The sequence below is a fragment of the Blennius ocellaris genome, assembly GCF_963422515.1.
Source record: "Blennius ocellaris genome assembly, chromosome: 17".
Taxonomy (NCBI): Eukaryota; Metazoa; Chordata; class Actinopteri; order Blenniiformes; family Blenniidae; genus Blennius; species Blennius ocellaris.
Window position 1 is genome coordinate 3,364,791 of NC_137666.1, and position 20,630 is coordinate 3,385,420.

Here is a 20,630-nt window from a genome sequence, read left to right on the forward strand (position 1 = left end):
AGCGGTGCGTCACGTATTCCCACGGAAGTCGAAAAGGTCAAACACGGCATTTCCCATTTAGCGTTTTTTTTTTTTTTTTTTTAAACCAAAGTAAATGTGTCATTAAAAGGACACATGCTGCATGCTGGACTATCGAAATACAGCAAAATCGCCGCATTAAAAGAAATCTTTAAGAGTCGCCACAATGGAATTCAGGTCAAAAAGCGTCATTTTGGAATAAATCTTTATTTAGATTTTGCTCAAACCACATTAAAATAAAAAGCAACAAGAGTGTGAGATCACAGCAGAAAACTTGACGGGAGCATGGAAGGAGTTTAGGAGGCGGTTTTCCTTGTTCTGGTTCTGATTTTCTTGGCGCCCCCTGGTGACGCCTGGCCCTCCGTCTCCGCCGGTCTGGCTTTGGGGGCGGCCCGCTTCCTGGGCCGAGCGGGAGTCTTCTTCTTTGGACTTTTCTTCGCTCCGTTCACCTCTGCAGGGGAGAATTCAATCAAACTCCACGATACGACGGCGGTGGAGGAGGAGGAGGAGGAGGGTGGGGCGTTACGAAAACCTACCTGGTTTCTTTGCGACTCTCTTCTTTTTCACGACAGTTCCATCAGTCTCATCCGGTTCGGCGTCGTCCGACGGGTTCTTTCTCTTCAGCTTCTGCGACGAGAGCAAACGGGAGAAATGAGAACGTGGCAGCGACTCGTTTTGTCTCTCCGCTCGACTCCTCCGTCCGTCGTCAGTAACGAAGCTCTGTTCTGAACCGTCAGTCACACGGCGTCTCGCCTTTCCCTATTTTTTTTTTTTTGCCCCCATTTTGACAACTGCTACCTCACGATCACCGCGCGTCACCCACCGGGGCGAACAGATTGGTGGGATAATTACATACGATAACCAGCGCCGAGGCCCGGTAACCCTTCGGCTGGCAAACGCCGCGTCCCTGATGGCATCTTCCATATGCACAGAGAGCACGAGTGCATCGGGGGGGGGGAGGGAACTGGAAAAGCAGGTGAATGTAAAAAGATGCTCCATCTAAATACAGTAATTATAACATTGCAGGTTAGTAAAACTGCAGTTAAGAGTTGATATCTGCCCAAATATACATATTGTATATAGTTGAAGCGTTTCCTTGTAGTGAGAGCAGCTTCAGCTATACCAGCAAGTTCTTATTTTATTTTACTTAACCATTTTTTTTTTTATTTTCCTTAAAAGAAAAACGGCACTCACAATTTTAATCATTTTAATTTAACGAGTGTTACTGTATTTTTATTATTGAGTACTTTTGGCAATTCCAATCATCCTGGCTGTTTTAAGCATAGAGAATAGACTTTTTTTTTAAATCAGCGTGGTTAAAAAAAAATTTTAAATATAAAATTAGAGCAAAATTTCTATCCAAAAATAATTCTCTAAAAACATCAGGGTTGAAGAGCCATATGTAGCTGCAGAGCTACAGGTTGCAGACCCCGGGGCTAAAATACATTTTTACCAAACTATTTTAAAGTTCCCCACTTAAAGCAAAGCTTCAACTTAAGTGAATCCCTGTTTTATTCCCATTAATTTCAATGGATTCCCATTCATTCCGAGCTTCCAACTTTGTAAATTCCTGGAATTTTGCAACCCTTAAATTGATGGTGAATCCAGAGAGGCAGGTAAAGATACTGTCGACACCGGTATTTCTTCGGGGTGACACTTGGCCGCAGGGTAGGCGACCTTTCTGGCAGAAACGCCGAGATGGGACAGTTTTTTAATCGAGGCTGATGTTTGTGACTCGGTTCTTCTTCTGCCGTCATGCGTTTGCTGACCTTCGCCGGTGAAACGACTCCTCTGGCGGGCGCGAACACCAGCTTGAAGTCGTCCTCGGCCTTGATGGCCTTCAGACCGGCCTGCAGGATGGAGCGCAGCTTCTCGTACGGCGGCTTGTCCTGATACCCCAGAGCTTTGACCTCCTCCATGAACCTCTGGATCTCACCTGTAAACACCAACAGGCAAACGATTGAAGGGCTCATATTCTGGGGTTTGGCCAATCAAGGGAGGCTCCTGCCTGTGACTCCTCCCACAATTAGGCAGCTCTGCTCCAGCACATGGCACCACGAGAGGAAGCACTTCCTCCTCTCCCATAGATGGGCGTGTGTGGGCGGAGCCAGTCCAACTCACACAGACACAGCAGATTCTGAATGCAGCTCCTATGATCCAATATTCTAATGGAGGAAAACCAAGGAAACGCTGGATTTGGGGCAAGAAAGTTTCTGGACCAGCGAGACTCACATGAAACTGTTGAAAGGCGAGATGACATGAACACTTTAAAGCTGCTTCACATGAAGGCAAGTTTGGCAAGAAGCCTTGAATCTGAAAAGTTTGCTTGTTTCAGCAAATGGGGGGGGAAATCTACAAATCTAAACCCAATTGAAAGGTTTTCAAGATTTGCACTTGTAAGAAGTCCCACTGAAACCCTGCTGATTATTAGGTGATTGTTTTTCCACTTGTACAATCCTGGAAATTCTGCTAAAAAAAAACAAACAAAAAAAAAACAAGTCGCCTAAATGCACATTAAAGCACATCCTCCAGTGTGTATACGTCTTTGTTCCAACATTTCCATCTACCATAATGTTCTGCGCTGTACTTAATTCAAGTTGACTTTGTTTTCGACACGTACGCACAGCTGGGAGCCGTTAAACGGGACGCTGGTCGTGTTCGGCTGAGGAAAAACAAAGTCCGAACTGCCGACTTTAAAAAGACAGTGAGACAAAAGTGTGATTGAGTCCAGCAGGTCAAATGATGGGAGTTATCCTAAAATAATATAACAAGCAAGTCCATATAAAGGAATATTACGAAAGCCAGAGGTGAGAGACACGATCACGGTTTCACGGTAAGTCGACAAGAAGTGTGTTTGTGTTACCTGGCTTCTCTTGAGAGGAAAAACACTCGTCCATAAATTCGGAGATGTTTTCTTGACATCTATTAAAAAAAAAAAAAAAGCAGAACACCAGGTCAATACGTTGTGACGCACATCATTCAAACTTTAGAACAATGTTGTGTTGATATTTAGAATATAAAGTGTTGAAACAGACGTTTTTCAAGTGGAAACCTCTGGACAGAGGGCGGACAGAGGGTCTCACCTGAGCTTGCCGTCTCTGACGTACAGGGCGTCCTGCAGCTTGTCCTCCCAGGGCAGCCGGCCGCACAGCCACTGAATCATACAGTAGCTCAGGATCTCCAGGTCGCTCCTCCTGCATGCGGCTGGAAACAAAAACGCATGAGCACAAACAGCCTTTTCATACAAAGCAACACTAGTAGAAACCTGTCTGTGGTGGGAGTATCAGTTTTTTTTTTTTTTTAATCTTGCCACGATGAAACTGCATTTCTCTAAATGAGTGACCTTTATGACCAAAGTGCCACTTTTGCCTTCTTTACACCAAATCAAATGTTAGGAGTCGCAACTTTTAACCTTTAAAATAAGTAAAGCAACGCCTGTTTGTTTCATCGCAATTTAGAACATGGAGACATTTTCTTTGTAGTTTTACCAGTTTAATCCCTTTTTATTTTCAATTTTACAGGCATTTGTAGTTGTTTTAGCTGCATCAGCCACTTTGACTTATAAAAATCGTCATTACGTTTCCAAGTGATTTATTCTGTCCTATTCTTTACTCATTTGAGCTGTTTTGACTTTTTTTTGTTTCATTTGCGGCTATTTTTTTCGGTTTATTTCAGCTATTTTAAGTGGGTGTTTTTATAGTTGTATTAAGCATTTTGGCTCTGAGAAAAATGGTCTTTTCTTGTATTGATTTGATTTTGGCCAGTTTAGCAGCTCGAGCCATTTTCTACCACAAAAAAATGAAAGAGGAAAAAAGAGACAGACTGACACTCGAGATGGTGGGGGGAAAAAATGCTTTTCTCTGTCTTGTCAATGTCGAACTGCAAGTATTGCAACCAGGACGCAGGCGCTTCATGCACTTGTACCTACATGCTCCTTTGTGGGCGTCGATGCTGGTGAACTCAATGGTGCCGTCGTGACATCTCTTGGGATCCTCCTTGTACTCTTTGGGGACGCCGTCGGGAGCGTACCTATATGCCAGCCCATAATCTACTAAGTAAACCTACAGTTCACAAACACAGTGATTCAGGCATGCACCGAGAGAAGGACTAACAATCTACAAAGTACACGTCACGCGTTTCGTAAACAAGCGTGCCACCGGTGGTCAAACAGAAGTTTCCACTGTCGTACCTGAACGTGTGAGCTTATTCATCAGTTTAGTGTATTTCACCCTCTTTCGTACGAATGAACTTGACACCAGCAAAAAAAAAAAACTCAAAAGGGAAGTGGTTTGATCTCTTCTCTTTCCTGCATTCTTCCGGCCAAATGATTATCTAGTTCATGAGATCTTGTCACAACCTTTACAAGAGAACTGGCACTGGATTTTCTTTCAACTTTTGATTTTAGCATATTAATGCGTTCACTTTTAAGTCTTTTAGCTGTTAAATGAATACAACTACATACAGAAGTGAAGGCTTCCAATTTGAACAATTGGTTGATCTCCACCTGATGTGTAAGTTAAGAGTTTATTAATTCTAGAGCATGAGCGTCAAACTTAAGGCCCTTTCAAATTTCAACGAAAACATATTTGTTTTCTCGTACATTTCTTGATGCAACAGCGACAGGAGACGTTTTTCACTGTATTTACCAGAAGGTTCCATTAAAATTGGCTTTATGTTGAGATTATAGATATTTTCAGTAGTAATTGTTTGTTTCACAAAAAAAATATGAACATTTTCATCGCATATACTGTTAGAAAAATGTGTGTTTGTCCTCATAAAAAGTACGTTTGTGTGATTTTCACGGGCTGTGTTCTTTCCGTCACTGTCTGAGGTGCAGACTTGCATCTGCCTTCTTTACTTCACCCTATAAAAAGCTGGACGGTGAAGGAAGTTTTTAGGCAACTCCTGGACATCCTGCTGAATGTTTGTCTCTCTTGCTGCAATACTTATGATCAAAATTCTCTTTTTAATTGCTTTCAGTACGATTCCTGTGTATTTGTCTGCTTGAGGTCTTTTCTTAACATACACTCTGCACCGCTACAACAAAAACATTTTTTTATTTTAACATTATTGCAATATTTTACAGATTTGCACCACCCGAGATGAAATGGAGCTGTTTTTTTGGCCCCTGAACTAAAATGTGTTTCGACACCCCGAATTACAAGATTGGTTTCTAAAAAGAAAACAAACAAAAAAAACAAAACAAATATGCAGTAACAAAGTCAAATCTAGAGTGCTAACTCCTGGAGAGAGGGGGAGAAAATAAAACAAAGAAGAAAAAAACAAAAACAAAGCAACCTCACCTAATATGAAACTCCTACGGGGCTGATTTTTGAATTGTCATTTATAAATAGCTCTTTAATAACACCACCAATGATACATTATTAATCTTCAAATTAAATATTTGCCCCTGCCCCTACCTTGTTTGCTGGAAAAAGCTCTTTGGTGTTGCCATCTAATCTCCCCTGTTTGAAACACGCACACGCACACACACACACACACACAAACCGAAACAGACACACACACACACACACAGTTTCTCCCCGCCTCCCTCCCCCCGGGCTTTAATTGAATCTAATGAAGCAGTACAAGTGCGTTACGACCAAAAAAACACAATCATCTCTGGGCTTTCGAAGAGCAGTGCTGGGGGTCGCAAGCAGCACCTTTGTTTTCCCGACAACAACAGATTAAAAAAAAAATAAAGAAAAAAAAAATGCTCCTCGTTTGAAGGTTTCACAGTATTTTCTCTACAAAAAATAAATAAATGAATAAAATAACATGTGGAAAAGGCTCGAAATGCGACTGACCTTGTTGGGATCGTTGTGGCTCAGCATGAGGTTGGACGCCTTAATGTCGGCGTGTACGTACTCGTGGTCGTGGATGTACTCGAGGATATCCAGCTAAACGAGGGAAAAACATTTGTTTTCGATAAATGCATAGATAATGATCTTTTGCAGGAGACACCGTGATTAGAAAAGATAATATTATGAAGAATTCTTTAAACCGTTTAGGTGATGAGAACTCCACCAGCCACCGTACACTCATGTAAATTCTCAGGTGGTTGTAAAATGCCTTTATAATCATCTATTATTCATTTAACCTTTAAAAAAATCCCACAGAGATTTACTTTTTTCCCCCCCTGAGAGCTTCCTGGTAACGGTACGTGACGCTCGCTCCCTTGGTGATGCTAAAAATGAACGCTAATGCTGCCAGCCGCTCCTGAACACTTACTCCACATAATTCCTACCCAATTCCTCTTACGTAACCTGGAGTGGAGAGATCCGCTTCCTGCGGGTTCACACTTTCAAGTGGGGCCAGCTCGTTTTCGAACCGAGCAATACTTCAATACATTTTTGAAGTCAAGTCAACACGCGCGGCAGACGTAAGCAGAGCAGCTACTTCACGCTTCACAGAGACAAAAAAATGACCAACCACTCGCAGGCCGAGCTGCAGGACCAGCTTCCGGGGGAATCTCCGGCCGCATTCTTCAAACTTCTTCTGCAGGTCTGTGCCGAGTCTGTCGATGACCATGAACCGATACCTGCAAGCAGGAAAAACATGTAAAAAGACTTCTTCAGCACTTCTGGCAAACGTGATTTCTTTTAATTAATCTGTTGTTCTTTTAACAAAGAAAACAAGTCACGATAGGGTATTTTCTAGGGTTGGGACGACTAATGGAAGTCATGACTGAACTAGTGCTAAAAAAAAAAATCAAAGTTCAAATCTAAGCAGTGAAGATCGACTTTGATTAAGAGAGAAACAAACTAAGCTGCATATGCAATAAGAGAACATTAACTTCTTTCTGTAAAACCAACATGGAAGTCAAAAACAAAAACCGCCTGAATAGTTATTATACAGATTTTTCACAGTAAAAGTGAAGAAACCGTGAAAGTGGAGGCTCTTCAATGTACCGCCGTCTGATATAAACATTTAACAAAAATAAAATGTAGTGCTTTTAAGTGCGTCTCCAAAAAAAAAATAGATAATTTAACTTAAATGCTTGGTTGTAACGAAGACGCAAACAGATTAAGTACCATAAACAGGAACAAATGTACCGCAAAACTTCTCACGTCGTTTATTTTCTAAATGTGCATCAGTTGGTGACAAGATTACAAAGCTTATGCTGTGTAAATTATGCTGGGGGGGGGAGAAAATGTCAGGATGTGAATAAGGTGAACTGTCCTCTGTGTGCGTTCTTACTTTTTCCCATCTTTCTCATGCAGACCGGAGCCCCAGTACCTGGGAACACCGAGACTCTTCAGCTTGTGTGACCTCATCCAGCTCTGAACTGGGAGAAAACAAAACAAAATAAAATAAAAGAAACCAGTTCAATCTGAGCATTTTTTTTTTTTGGGGGGGGGGGGGGGGGGGGGGGTAAACGTGCTAATTGCATGCGACTGTAAATCCGGGAGAGTTTCGTTCTTGAAAACTTTCTGTGGAATCGGTATTAACTGGGCGATGGCAGTGATGCTAAGAGAAATAAGAGTATAATAATTCCAGTGGGCGGGGGAGGGGCTGGCCAGTCTGGCCGCAAGCTAATCTGCTGCAGGGACAAATATTTACCAACAACACGAGATTCCAGCATGAATAAAATATGAGCCTTTGGTTCCTTAGTAATATAACAGTTAATTGTCAGGGGAGATTGACATTTGGATTGTTATTATATAAAATGCAAAGCTGTGGCCTGGGGGCCAACATCGCTGCCACCAAAAGATTCCTTTCCTCTGCAGGGCCCCTCCGTGTCTCTGCAACAAGGCGTTCTTTTTAATTAACAAAGTTGGCTCTCTTTTTTCTATTCGCGCCGTGTGATCACAGGGCTAACTTTGGCTAGGTGGCACACTCCTGGGTGTGCGCGTGTCTCCGAGGGGCGACGGTGTGACTCACTGAGATCGGGCTTGGCAGCTCGCATGTAGAACTTGAGCTCGGAGAACAGCGGTCCGTTTTCGCTGGGCTCCTGTGGACAAAACCAAAGGCACCATTAAGCCGGTGTCCGCCGACGTAGACCGCAGACACACGCTGCTGGTGGAAAGTAGAACTGCAAATCCTGGAATATATAACGGCTGAAAAATCGATGGGATTTCAAAGTTGATTGTGGAGAGCAAAGATAACGGACAATGTTCAGAAGCAGCTCATCGATCCCTTCGGGGTTTTTGGAATTGTAATTCTCAGCCGTTTGTGTTTCATTTTGGCTGAAAACAAAAATATACAGTAATTGAAAAGGTAAAAAGCTCCCAGTTTAGAAAGCGAGTATACAGTCTCTACTTTCAATCTGAGGATTAAAACATGCTTATCTGATAAGGTTTTCCATAAAGGACAGCTAATGTCACTCCTGGACCATTTTCTAGTTAAGCTGCTATCAGTGTAAACTGTTGTCAGAGACTTTCAATCCCTTTCACACTCACCATACATCCATATCTGTAATATTCGTTTTCTTTGTATGTTCATATGAGATCTGACAGTGGAACTGAGGGAAGTTTGTGATCAGTGCATCTCCTCCCCATCAAGTGTACAATAAGTGGATCCATTTGTTTGTTTTTCTGGCAGTATCCCCTCGTCCTCTAATAACAAGTGCAACAGAAAGCTGAGCTTGTGAACGCATCTTAAAGCGAAAGCGACAGGGCTTTTCTGGTTCAAAGTCCTATAATAGGATTATATTGTGATTGGTGCTTTACAAATACAACTCAGCAGTGAGAACACATAAGTAGGAGTCATGCAATCACATGTCCGGATGACAAACATACAGCACATTACAAACAAGTCAGACATGCTTCAGTATGTATGCATCTTGCACACTTCTTTCTTTTCTTGTCATCTTTATAGTAACTATTGCAGCTTTCAAATAAAGTTGCGCTGATCTTCTGCAACAACAACATTTCTCTGCTGTTCAAGCTTCAAAATCAATCAATTTTGCAACTCAAATCCTACTTCTAAACACAAACAATATACAAGTTAAACAATTACTCCTCTCAAACAAGAAGAAATCCTATCAGGGAAAACTTTTCAGGACAAACATGCAGTTTTGCAGTGCAATAACGGAAATTGAAGTGTAATCAGTTTTGTTAACACTTACAACTTTGATGACGTAAGAAGCGTCAGAACCCACAGATTTTGATGAATTCTCCTCGGCTGGGGGGGGAAAAGAGGAATCACTTCAATATTTAGCAGCACTAAAACACGTCAAAATACTGAAACATCCAGAATAGTTCAAAATTCTAAAAAAGATTTTTGTCCAGCACTGGTGTTACACATAAACAGCGAGTTAAAGAACTCGCTGTAGCAGTGTGTTTGTTTCACCTGCTTGATATAGCATAGCAATAGCAGCTATTCTTACCCAGATATATGAGGCCAAAGCCCCCCTGGCCAATGGGTTCCCCCAGCTTCCATGTTTTCTTCCCAGTGTCTGTCAGAACCTCTCCGGCTGGAAACTTCTCCGCCAGCTTCCTCTTAGCTGGAGCTCTGCCTTTGCCTGCCGCCTTGGCTTTGGGAGGCATCTGGAATAAAGCAAAAATGTCATCAAGATCAATTAATTCGCGTTGCTGGGAGTCGATGAATGAAGTGAAACCCAGCAGAGCGAAACTGCGCAGTTGTGGTCAGGGCGAAGATTTTGCGAGTGTGAGATGTGGGATCTGCTTAAACCTGCTTCCCCACAAACGACAACAATCAGAATAAAACCAATTTAAAGGAACAATAAAGATATTTTCACTGCGCTAACCTGAGTACATCCTGCTACTAGCACCCAACCAACGAGCGACGAACTTCAGTCACTGAGTGGACGGTCAACGCGACTTGTCAGTGTGTCGGACATTGAAAACAAAATACTTTCCTCATAAACACGAGTTGCCTTTGCCCAACATAAGTCGTGAGGCGGACACGCTATCTCGGCGACGCGAGTACCGTTAAGTTCTGACATCGAAGAATACTGGTTAGCTTTCATGCTAACCGCGCTACTACCACATCCGTCTCGTGATCACGGGCTGCTTCGTGACGCAGTTCATCAAATTCCGCTAACTGTGTCTACGACGCTGTCCGCACACGCGACATATTTCTATAACGTACAAATGCAATACACACCGTCGCTGTATCGTTTGTGGTCGACTTATCTGGGAAACTGCAGCGAACGACTAAACTTCCCGCAAAACTGCCGGACAGGAAGTGACGTCACGGTGTTTAAAAACTCCATTGGCTGAGCGTGTCTCACGTCACCAAGGCGTCCTCACGCTGGAATATGTCTGAAGCACGTTGCGATGAAGACTAGATGGAGACGTCTCATTTGGAGTTGACAACGTTTGATCCGAATGGCAAGTAACAAAAGAAAAACAAATAAAAAGTCATGGCGAGTCTTATAAGCTTCTAAATAAGCGTGCATAAGAGTTCCATATTGGCCCGGGCAACAGAGATGTCGTCGCCACTTTACAGCAAATCTGTTTATATTTTCATTTTTACACTTAAAAGTATTTCCTTCCTTTATCAACTCGTACAGTTATCTAGCTTTTTCTTTACTATTCAATATTGTTGTTTAACATTGAAATGCAAGTAACATAAGGTTTACAAACCATTGCATTGTCATTACATTACTACTACCTTTAAATGTATATATTCTGCACTTTTACTTATTTGTCGACTTTAGCATTTTACACCTAGCCAATAGTTTCACAATAAATAATATACCTCACATAGTATGCACTCCAACCTATTTAAATGTGTAGTACTTTATTATATTTGTCCTGTTAATATCACACTGATCCAGCAACTTGCACAACTATACAAAACACTTTGTGGAATACCAATGCTTCCCAGACCGTCCGACCTGTCTCAAATATTGGCTTTAAAAATCAGTTTTAGTGTGAAAATGATACTGAAGGTCAGTCGATAAGCCAACAGCAATATGCAACTTGTGTAAATTGGGACTTAATTCTCACAAAAGTAATTTAAGTTAAAATTGTCATCTATAAGCGATGCAACCGAGTATTCTTCTGTCAAACTCCAAGGTCAGGAGATAATATTTTTCTGTTACTACTACTTTAATAAAACAACTACTTTAAAAATAATTTAATTTGAACATAAACTGGAAAGAATTCCAATGTGTTTCCAGGTCATTTTTGTACTTACCTTTGTTGTGGCTACAAATAGAAACCTGAACATCTGTTGATTTGGTGGGTAAATTGTGCTTAAAAAATACAACATGTTTTCAACATGGCTCCCTCATCTCAAAGCAGGAAAAAAAACAAAAAAAACCCTTTGTGAAATGAGTGTTTTCCCACACCGTACCCGCCTCTCATCGCCTGTGTACTCACGAATCTGATTGTAAATGTTGAATTTAAATAGGCACATATGCACAGAGATGTACCTTCTTTGAATGTGTTATTTGATACATACACACCGAGTATCACTTGAAACCTGCGCCGAACTCATGAATAAGATATTGGTTCTTTAGTGTCTTGTCTTTCCAAGTGCCACCGAGTGGAGAGAGCAACGCTTTACGTCCGGCGGAGCGTCTGGCACGCACGCTTTCCACGACGACTGTTGCGCACACTTCTGCCTCCTCTCCAGATTAACCGGAGGAGTTCTTCAGTACCTGTTGCCATGGCTCCAAGGGCATGAACATAGGCTGCGACCAGAGTGTTTTGCCGCTTTGAGCTGAGGTGACCATTCATCTACAAATTGCAGAAGAGGGGGGGTGGGGGGCTCCACGGTGGACTTCTAGAGGGCGATGACCCACGGCAGTGACGACGACGACGCGGGGACACCCAACAAGAGTCAGGAGAAGAGGAGCAAAGAGAGAAAACATGTGTCCTTCCCCCCCGATGAGCAGATCGTTTCTGGCTTTGCGGAGCACAGAGACGCTGACAGAAAGGGTAAGGTGTTGCTCAATCTTGTCAAGCTGAATTGCAGCCCCGATGATTATTCCCCCGGTGCCATTTTGGTGACTTTTGGCCATCTGTGCTGGAGTTAACGACCCGAAGGAGCACCACGAGTTTGGTTTTGGCTCAACAGAGAAGTGAGAATGTCTCAAGAATGACCTGGCCACGACTTTAACCTGGAAGTTCTGCAGACACGTTTTGACGATCCAGTGCAACGCTTCGCTAACACAAAAAAATGTAGTATAGAAAGGAGACTTGCAGGTACCAAGTATATAAAGTGACTCAAAAGCAGTGGCAGAAAACAAACCTTCTGACTTCAAACATTGTGTTTATCACTGCTTTTTGCATTCTTTGTGTCACACAGCAGTTTTTACTAAAAGTATTGAAGTTACATTCTTGTTGCTTTGAAAGAGTTGTTCTCAGAGGGTGTGAAATACTTGTGTCACGGAAGCAGTTTATTTGCCAAACAAACATACACACACATATATATATATATATATATATACACACACAAAAAGATTATCTTCCAATAAATATGAATTGCATTCCTGCTGTACTCGAATGACAGAATGAAGATTCACTTGTAAAGGTCTCCAACTTTTCATAAAAATCTACCGCAGATTTATTTCATTCATTCATCCTATTTAATTTGATAAAAGTAATCCACTGCTTCTCCTACGTCTCTTCAGATATTAATGCATCTCTATTCAAACGTCGCGAAACAAATGAAACGCGGTGCATTCTTTAGTCAAAACATTTATGTCATTTATATTATTCAGTCATAACACTTCTCTGTAGACTCTCACATCTGGAAATTTCCCATCCCATAAGGCTGGAGAGGGGGGGGTGGGGGGGTTGGTGATAAATTGAGATGCCTGATTGGTTGATTGATCGTTGAGACATTCATGTCCTTCTCACTGCTATCCTCCATGTAATACACACACACACACACACACACACACACTCTACACAGTTTACCGTATGGCATTTCGGAGCCCCTTAAGCACTTCCGAATGGCTGCCGGTGGCTTACTGGGATGCAGAGACATTAAAGCTGAGAATCAGTGCATTTCTTTTTTTCTCCCTTTCCTCGATTTCAGCTGACAGCTGCCTCACCTTGACGGAGGTAATGGCGGCCTACCAGCAGAGCTGCAGCAGACACCAGGTCCAACCCAGAGCGCACATCCTGCAGCAGCTCCAGGTACGCGACTTTACCGTCACGGGCGTCACTTTTTGTTCCGTGTCAGTCGAACTGCGCGAGTCACGTCTCCGTCGAGGTGTTTGCCGCTGAAGTAGTGTGGAGCTGCTGTGGGTGGAGCTGTTTTCACTCCCAACTGTTGTTATCCGCCGTTCACCCAACTGTGCCAATCCTTGCTATGTTTGCCTGCATCAAGGGTAGATTCCCTCGGGATGTAAGGTCCAAGATTTTGGGGTTGTTTTTTTTTTAAATCAACCGTGTGGAAAATATAGAGCGCAGCACAGACCGAGAATTTTCAAAATGCTGTGACACACTTATCGCAATGTGATGCAATCAGTTTGGAAAATCTCAAACTGAACTGAATATCAATGGAGACTATGTGTCTGAAGGTGTATGGTTTTTTTTCTTGGCGTACTTCTTTTTGAGCAACAGTTGTTCAACCTTTAATTAACTTGCATGCACGCTGAAAAGACATCATTTTAGCACAAATTTTCAGGAAATCAAACACTTTTCGTTCTCTGAAAGGCAGATGACATTTAGCCAGACGTTTGAAATCTCAAATATTAACTTTGTGAGTAAAATGTGACCGCTGGTCGATTTGACCTGAACATGGGACATTAGAGATTAAACTTCACAGCCTCCAGATGACACGGATTGAAAAATGGGCAAAGCATAGGTGACTTATAGATTTTTGACATTTGTGCGACACGAAGCCACTTGAAGCCATTCATAAGCTACACGGCTGCACTGAGAACTGCACAGTTATTCTTGACCTCTCTGTTGTGTTTTTTTATTCGCGTGAAAGTTTCAGTGATCACTTGCCTTTATCTCAGGATGGTCCCATTACATTTTGAGCGCAATTGGGCCAAAGGTCAAGGTCACAAAAAGGTCAAAAAAGTATTTTTGTCATAACACGGTCATTTTTATATCAATTGATGCCAAACCAATGCCCAAATGTTCATGTTTTCAATTCCCTATCCTGTGATATGCCACATGATGCGGTGACGTCATTACTCTGGTTAGTGGTTGGGGGTCAAAGGTCAGGGGGAGGTCGTGTGGAAATTGTAAAATGTGTGTACATCTGTGTCATACGGATCCATTGGTTTCCATGGAAGGGGAATAGGCTACCAAGTTAATTCTACCGAACGTTTCTTGAAATGAAAGTGAAGCGGCGTGTTTAAAGGTGAGAGATTGTGTCCAACGGAGATGCAAAGTGAAATATTGCTTTAACAGGGTGTAACCTTGTTCTTTTGTGCAATATCAGCAACCCTCCCATAAGACAACAATATTATAGCCTTCCACGAAGAATCAATACGTATCGTATAACCGAGTGCAATTTGAGCCACATATGCTGCCAAAGCTGAGAACAGACTAAAGGTTTTTATTAAAACAAAGGTACCTGGATGCGACGAGCTGTACAGATCTGTAGATACACCGATTCTAGATCGTCACCTGACTCAGTGTCTAAAAAAAAAAGAAAAAAAAGCCCAAATCCTCTGGATAATGTGAAGGGTGTGGTTTCTTCCAAAACAGGCGCATGGCGGCATATTGTGAACGTCTCTACTTCAAACAGTCGCTCAGCTCCAGCGCTCTGCCACCCGAAACAGGATAAAGCGGCGTAGACCTGGTCCCCCCCCCCCCACAAGCAATTATTCACCCGAATCATTTTCAACAGTTATTGTCTTCTCACAATTCAACACGTCATGTTATCATTTTTGAAGATTAAAAGAAAGCCCCCACCGTCGTCGTAATGAAATCGCTGAACTGGCGCTCAGGTTGCAGTTGTACCTGCAGTGCCTATTAAAAAGTATTCGCTCTTTCCTCATTTCACTTTACTTAACTTAGATCTTATTTGAAAACTAGACAAAACTCCAGGTGCAGTCAGTCACGAATCTAGATGCTTTTGTTTTCTTGTCCATTCTACAACTTTAGAGGAGAAATGACACCATAAAATACTGCTTCTATAAATGTTTAACCCCCTCCACCTGTGTGTAGTTACAGTAATATGTATTCACACGCACACGTTCAGGCTTTCACTTTGATTGGCAGGTTTGGTAACTTCCAGTCAGTTTTAATAATGCATTTCATCCACACACAAAACAATATTAGAAAAACTGTAAAAAAATTCCCCTGCAAATCAAATTGAATATTGATGAATTCATGTTAATTATGCAAATTATGAGATGGCAATTTTCTGGACCTACTAACTGGAGAAAAAAAAAACACACCTGATGCTATTTATTGTCTTTATAAAGAAGTATAATATATTGAACAATGAAGTTAACATTAGAAATCCCACACGTCTCTTTATCTTGCACACATTCGATGGTGATGTATTATAAGTACTTTGTTACCTAGTGACACACACACACACACACACACACACACACACACACCCTCCTTTGTCCCTCCCACCTACTCAAATAAACTCCGCCGTTCTCTCCAAGCCACACTTGAAACACGCAGCCTGTCATTCATAATTCATTTAATGTACATGCTTACTTTAGTTGGACCAGTCGCGTTAAAGCACACTTCTCACACACCCTCCCCTGCATATATTCACATTTTAGATCAAGGGGAATTATTTGTGGAAAATTAGAGACTTAGCTGTGCTTACATTAAGCACACAGCCGCCGCATTATCTCTTGAGGTGTTAATGAACCCGCTTGCATTGGAAACGAATGTAGGTGGTCCTCGTGAAATATGTATGGTTAAGCATTAGCTAAGAGGGGCAATATCTAGACCGAAAAAAGAAAAAAAAAAAAGGGCTGCATGAGAATGAATCCGTAATAAGACGATGCAAATCAAAAAGACGGAGGCCTAAAGAGCAAATTTATTAAATTAGGTCTTTTAAGGCGAGGGGCTAACCACCCCCACCCCCCCACCCCCAAGGACCAGCATTGAAGACTATTTAAAGCTTCTTTTTTTTTTTCTTCTTTCTATTGCACCCTTGGGGCCTTTCGCACTCCTTTGAAATGTTGTAAGTGGGTAAAACAGCATTGCTGTTGGTGACATCTTCATAGGGGTGGTAAACAATAATAGGTTGGAGCCGGCGGGGGCGAGGGGGGCCGCCATGCTTAAAGTCTGTGATTTCACTGTGCAAACTGTGAAAGTGTCTGTGTTTCCCTTTCACTCGGGCTCCCTCCGTGATTAGAAGGGTAATTGAGACGATCACGCCATCCTATCTGAGGCGCCGTTGTTGGTTGCAGTCGAGAGAGCTGAACCGCAGGAACATCAGGAGCGGGATGCAGGAGGAACTGTAAGGTTTGCATTTCCTGCCAAGTCATGCAGAGACAAGTCTCATTGCTTGATCGCGAGTTACTTCAGGAAAACAGAGTATCTGCGTATTCACGGTTAACACGTTTTTTTTTTTTAAATGATTGTATTTGTATTCGAACTGGGCCTTCTCACAAAGTAATATGTATAATATATACCAAGTGCCTGTAATTCCTTTTTAATGATAAAGAAAAATAGATTTTCATCTATCTGCTGGTGCTGTCCATGGACACAGGAACACGTGTGGTAGCATCAGTCTGTGCTTATTGTTTCCTGCACATACAAAAAAAAGCCTCGTCCACGGGGAGTTGGTGTGCGGCGCACGGCGCCACAAACGCGCTCGTCGGGAAAAGGCGCATAACTATCAGCAACAATTACCAGTCACAAGAAATCACCCAAGATGACAGACATTTAGTCCTAAGTGTAGCTCTTATATCTATAGAGCAGCTGTACATGACGCGGAATTCTGCAGGTTCGCCGTGCGCATACTAAAAAGCCTTCTTCTCTTTCTCAAAACAAAAAAAACAAAAAAAAAAAATCAACTTGGATTTCTAAGCAACTTATGGTAACGTTTCACTTTCGGTAAATTTCTTTTGTTTAAAAAAAGGGACAAAAAGTTTGTTTTTATCGACTTCAATCTGCTGTTGATTTCTATTTATACAGGTGATCAAATGATAATCCACAGGTAAGCCTGGATATGCCACTTTAATACCAAATAATGATTCCGCCTCATTTATCCATGTAAAATATCGAAATTGATAGTGTTTGTAGAAAGTTGTTGTTAGAGCTCAACATGAAGCACCACCCCGGAATGATAGATAGATAGATAGATAGATAGATAGATAGATAGATAGATAGATAGATAGATAGATAGATAGATAGATAGATAGATAGATAGATAGATAGATAGATAGATAGATAGATAGATAGATAGATAGATAGATCTATTCTTTTAAGTTTTTTGTATTTATTCTGGAAGTTTTCGGTTTGATTAAGTCTCAAAAATCATCTTTTTTTCTCCATAAAATCACCACAAAAAAAGCAATTTAATTGAGAACCCAAACTGTCGCCTCACATATTGAAAGCACTTAAATAAATGCATCTAAAGTGATAATTTCCATGATACAGTCACTCTCCTGTCCTATTATTCTAACTACCTGTTTATTTTTACAGTTTGCCCAGAAAAAAAACCCCCATAATTTTTAATGATTTCCAGGCTTCAAGTGAAGACTTTCCCAACCCTCCAAACACAAAAGAATTCCAGATTAAGCCCGCTTTAACGAGGAGTTTGTATTCTTTCCGCGATGTTTGGAGAGTAAGCTCGGAATTAGTTGCATGTTGGCAAATCTTCTAATGAATAGCTTAGTGGTTGTTTCCCTTGCAGATTATTCAGTTGAGTGGACTGAAGAGAAATCAATTACCACAACTTAACTTTCATTATTTATCCCACAGCCAAGGAAGGAAAGAAGAGAGTGGAGGAAGAGGAAGAAAAAATAGAACTGATAGAAGAAAATGACATGACAATGTGCCTCGCTTAAATTCAGGGTCAGATTCAATTCCCACAAATGTTATTTTCCCAGGATAAATCCCTCCAAGGAAAGAGAGGGAGAGGAGGGGGGGGGAAGAGAGAGAGAGAGAGATGGGGGGGGGGGGTGGTGGAGAAAAGAGAGAATCCTCCAGAAATGAAAAGACAAGAGAAAATCTGTTTTTACAGACCACCGCTGCTTTCTCAGCTCTTTTGATTAGCATTAATGTTGCACTGCGGAAGTCTGCCGGCACAACTGTTATAGCTCCTCACACACACACACACAGACACACACACAGACAGAGAGAGAGGGAGAGAGAGAGGGAAAGGGACAGAGAGAGAGAGAGAGAGAAAGGGAGATCTGCCTGTGTAATTCTAAAGGGAAGATTTTTTTTTTTTTCTTTTAAATTAAGTGCATGCTGATTGTTATTGCGGCTCCCCCCGCGTGTGGAATAGTCGGCAGCGAGGTAAATGTCACTAAGTAAGTGCCACACTGTTTTCCTTGGTGGTTGTTAGCAGGTTTTTGCATGCAAAATAAAAAAGCCCAAAGAGGTGGAGGAGAGAGAGGAGGAGGAAGAGGAGGAGGAGGAGGAGTGGTGTATTATTTTTTATTTTCTTTCCGGTGTGTGTCTTGAATGCGCCGGGCTTATCGGGGAGCAGCAGGGGGAGCCGGACATATGTCGTTCCCCTCATTACGAGGCCGAGACGGCGATAACGGGGCACTTAGTGCCACGTTTGAAATGGCGTCGAAGAGGCGGCGGCCATGGTGAGAGTGCCGGAAGAAGAAGAGAATATAGTGTGGGGGGGGGGGGGGGGGGGGGGGGGGTTGTACAGGTTGTGGATGAAGATCACAATGCGGGAGAGATGAAACACACAACACACACACACACACACAGAGTCAACACACTCTTGGACTCGGATGCCTTAAAAGGACCAAAAAAAGATTCCAAAAAAAAGAAAGTATGGTGCCTCATCGGTGTGTAAAAGACTATTTTACTGTGAGTGTAATTGAAATGGGGCAGTTACAGTTAAACTGAATGGCATGTGCGACACACTATTGCTAGTGCCCTATTAGGGTGAATTGGATTTGCATGCTTGGATGGCCGCACATGTAATTTGAGTGCTTTTTGTAAGTGGGATGATATTACAGGCCTGGGCTCACTGAGGGGGGGAAAGGCTCTGTCACGAAAAAATGACCATAGTTAAACCCACCCACCACCCCCACCACCCCCCCAAAAAAAACAACCTTTATTTAATCTTGACACTTGTCTGCTGCCAACCCCGGTGCAGCGGTGGGGGGGCAGGATGTCACGCTGTGGGGCTCACACTGCTCAGGATTGTACCTGAGAAGGTGAGGAGGCATTAAATGATGTTCTCGCCCCCGGCTGGGCAACATTTCATCATCACAGGGGCCATGAAATGTCATCATACCGACCAAACTGTGACCTGTTGTGCGCCCACTACCGAAGGGTTCATGGGTATTACAAGTAATTATTTACAAGAAGTAACTCACTGTATGTGTGTGTAAAGTAACACCAATACGTCAACAGGCATGCGTATGAAAGGTTTCAGTTAAAAATGATTGCCACGTGCAGTCCATGAGCCAAAAGTTGTACGACGCCGATTAATCCAGTTTAGGCAATATAAAGTCAATTTGTGCGTGAGCGTTCTCAAAGTGAAGAAATAAGATAAGACTTAGCTTTTACCCGCTTAAAAAACAAAAACAAACAAAAAAAAGACTTGACTGTTCCAACATTTTGTGTAAACTCACAATGTCAACTTAATGAAAGTCACAACATATGTATTTTAAATCTAGAGCTGCACTCGGTAGAACGCAGACGTTGTTTGCGGAACCGAGTTAGCATCCCTCGCATCATAGCTGTCAGCTCATGTCGGTGCTGACTCGGTAGCTCAGGTAGAAACACTGAGCAGGGAGCGTCTCCATGGCAACAGATGCTGATCTCCTTTGGATGACGACGAATCATCCCTGAAAATGTCATGCAATACCGCGAGTAGTTTTTGAGATCGTGAAATTGTGCCCATTTTATGGACACGATTATGATAGTAAATTTATCTAAAGGTTTTTTGCTTTGTTTTTTTTGTTTTTTTTAATGAAAATGTGGAGTCTGACCAGCAGTGTGTCGAGAAGTCATATCGGAGGCAGTTATTCCACCAAACGGACACGGATGTGTTGTTTAAGCAGACATTTTATCTCTTCTCCGTGGAGAAACATTGCCTGAAAAGTGCACTTAAGACTCATCTGCTAACAGGAATTTTAAAGGAAACACTCCAGGAAGTGAAATCGTTTTGGTGTCCTGTTGTAGGAAAAACAGGAGGGATCATGTTTAGAAGAGAAAATTTGAATTTAGATCTCAAATGAGCAGATTTTTATTTTTTTTAATCAAAAATATATATTCCCGTCAACACATTGAATGCAAATTAAATATGAAATGTGCAGTAAATAAATTGTGCCAAAATGTATTTACTCAATGCAAATGATGTGAGTTATGGTTCATCATAAACTGGAACTTGTTGATGTCCCTCAAACAAATTCTCTGGGAAATGTCTTCAAGACATTCACATTGTGGTTATATTAATAATCCTTGCCCCCCCCCACACACACACACACGAAGAATAGACTTGCTATTATTGTTTGTAGGTTTTTCTTCTTATTGCTTTGTAATTTAGGTGATTGCCGTCGCTAAAATCTGTTGTTGCGCTCAAGTTGCGTAAACACTTAGGCTTCGAACATG

The 20,630-nt window shown here is 42.0% G+C and overlaps 2 protein-coding genes across 2 annotated transcripts in view; one reads left to right on the forward strand and one right to left on the reverse strand.

The window, feature by feature from the left end:
* Positions 1-228: 228 nt before the first annotated feature.
* Positions 229-10,164, reverse strand: vrk1 (VRK serine/threonine kinase 1). Its single transcript, XM_080512330.1, has 13 exons — positions 10,090-10,164; positions 9,350-9,509; positions 9,089-9,144; positions 7,903-7,972; positions 7,219-7,306; positions 6,451-6,559; positions 5,826-5,918; positions 3,947-4,079; positions 3,102-3,222; positions 2,882-2,940; positions 1,788-1,954; positions 555-645; positions 229-469 (listed from the first exon to the last, which is right to left on the reverse strand). The coding sequence occupies exons 2-13, from the start codon at positions 9,507-9,509 to the stop codon at positions 315-317; spliced, it is 1,302 nt and encodes a 433-aa protein (XP_080368456.1). The 5' UTR covers positions 10,090-10,164; the 3' UTR covers positions 229-314.
* A 1,564-nt stretch (positions 10,165-11,728) lies between these two features.
* Positions 11,729-20,630, forward strand: part of LOC308142243 (protein phosphatase 1 regulatory subunit 37) — a gene marked incomplete at both ends in the record, with an annotated part of 56,272 nt that continues 47,370 nt past the window's right edge. Inside the window, 2 exon segments of the mRNA XM_080512591.1 lie at positions 11,729-11,873; positions 12,979-13,079. Coding sequence (XP_080368717.1) covers positions 11,729-11,873; positions 12,979-13,079 — 246 coding nt within the window.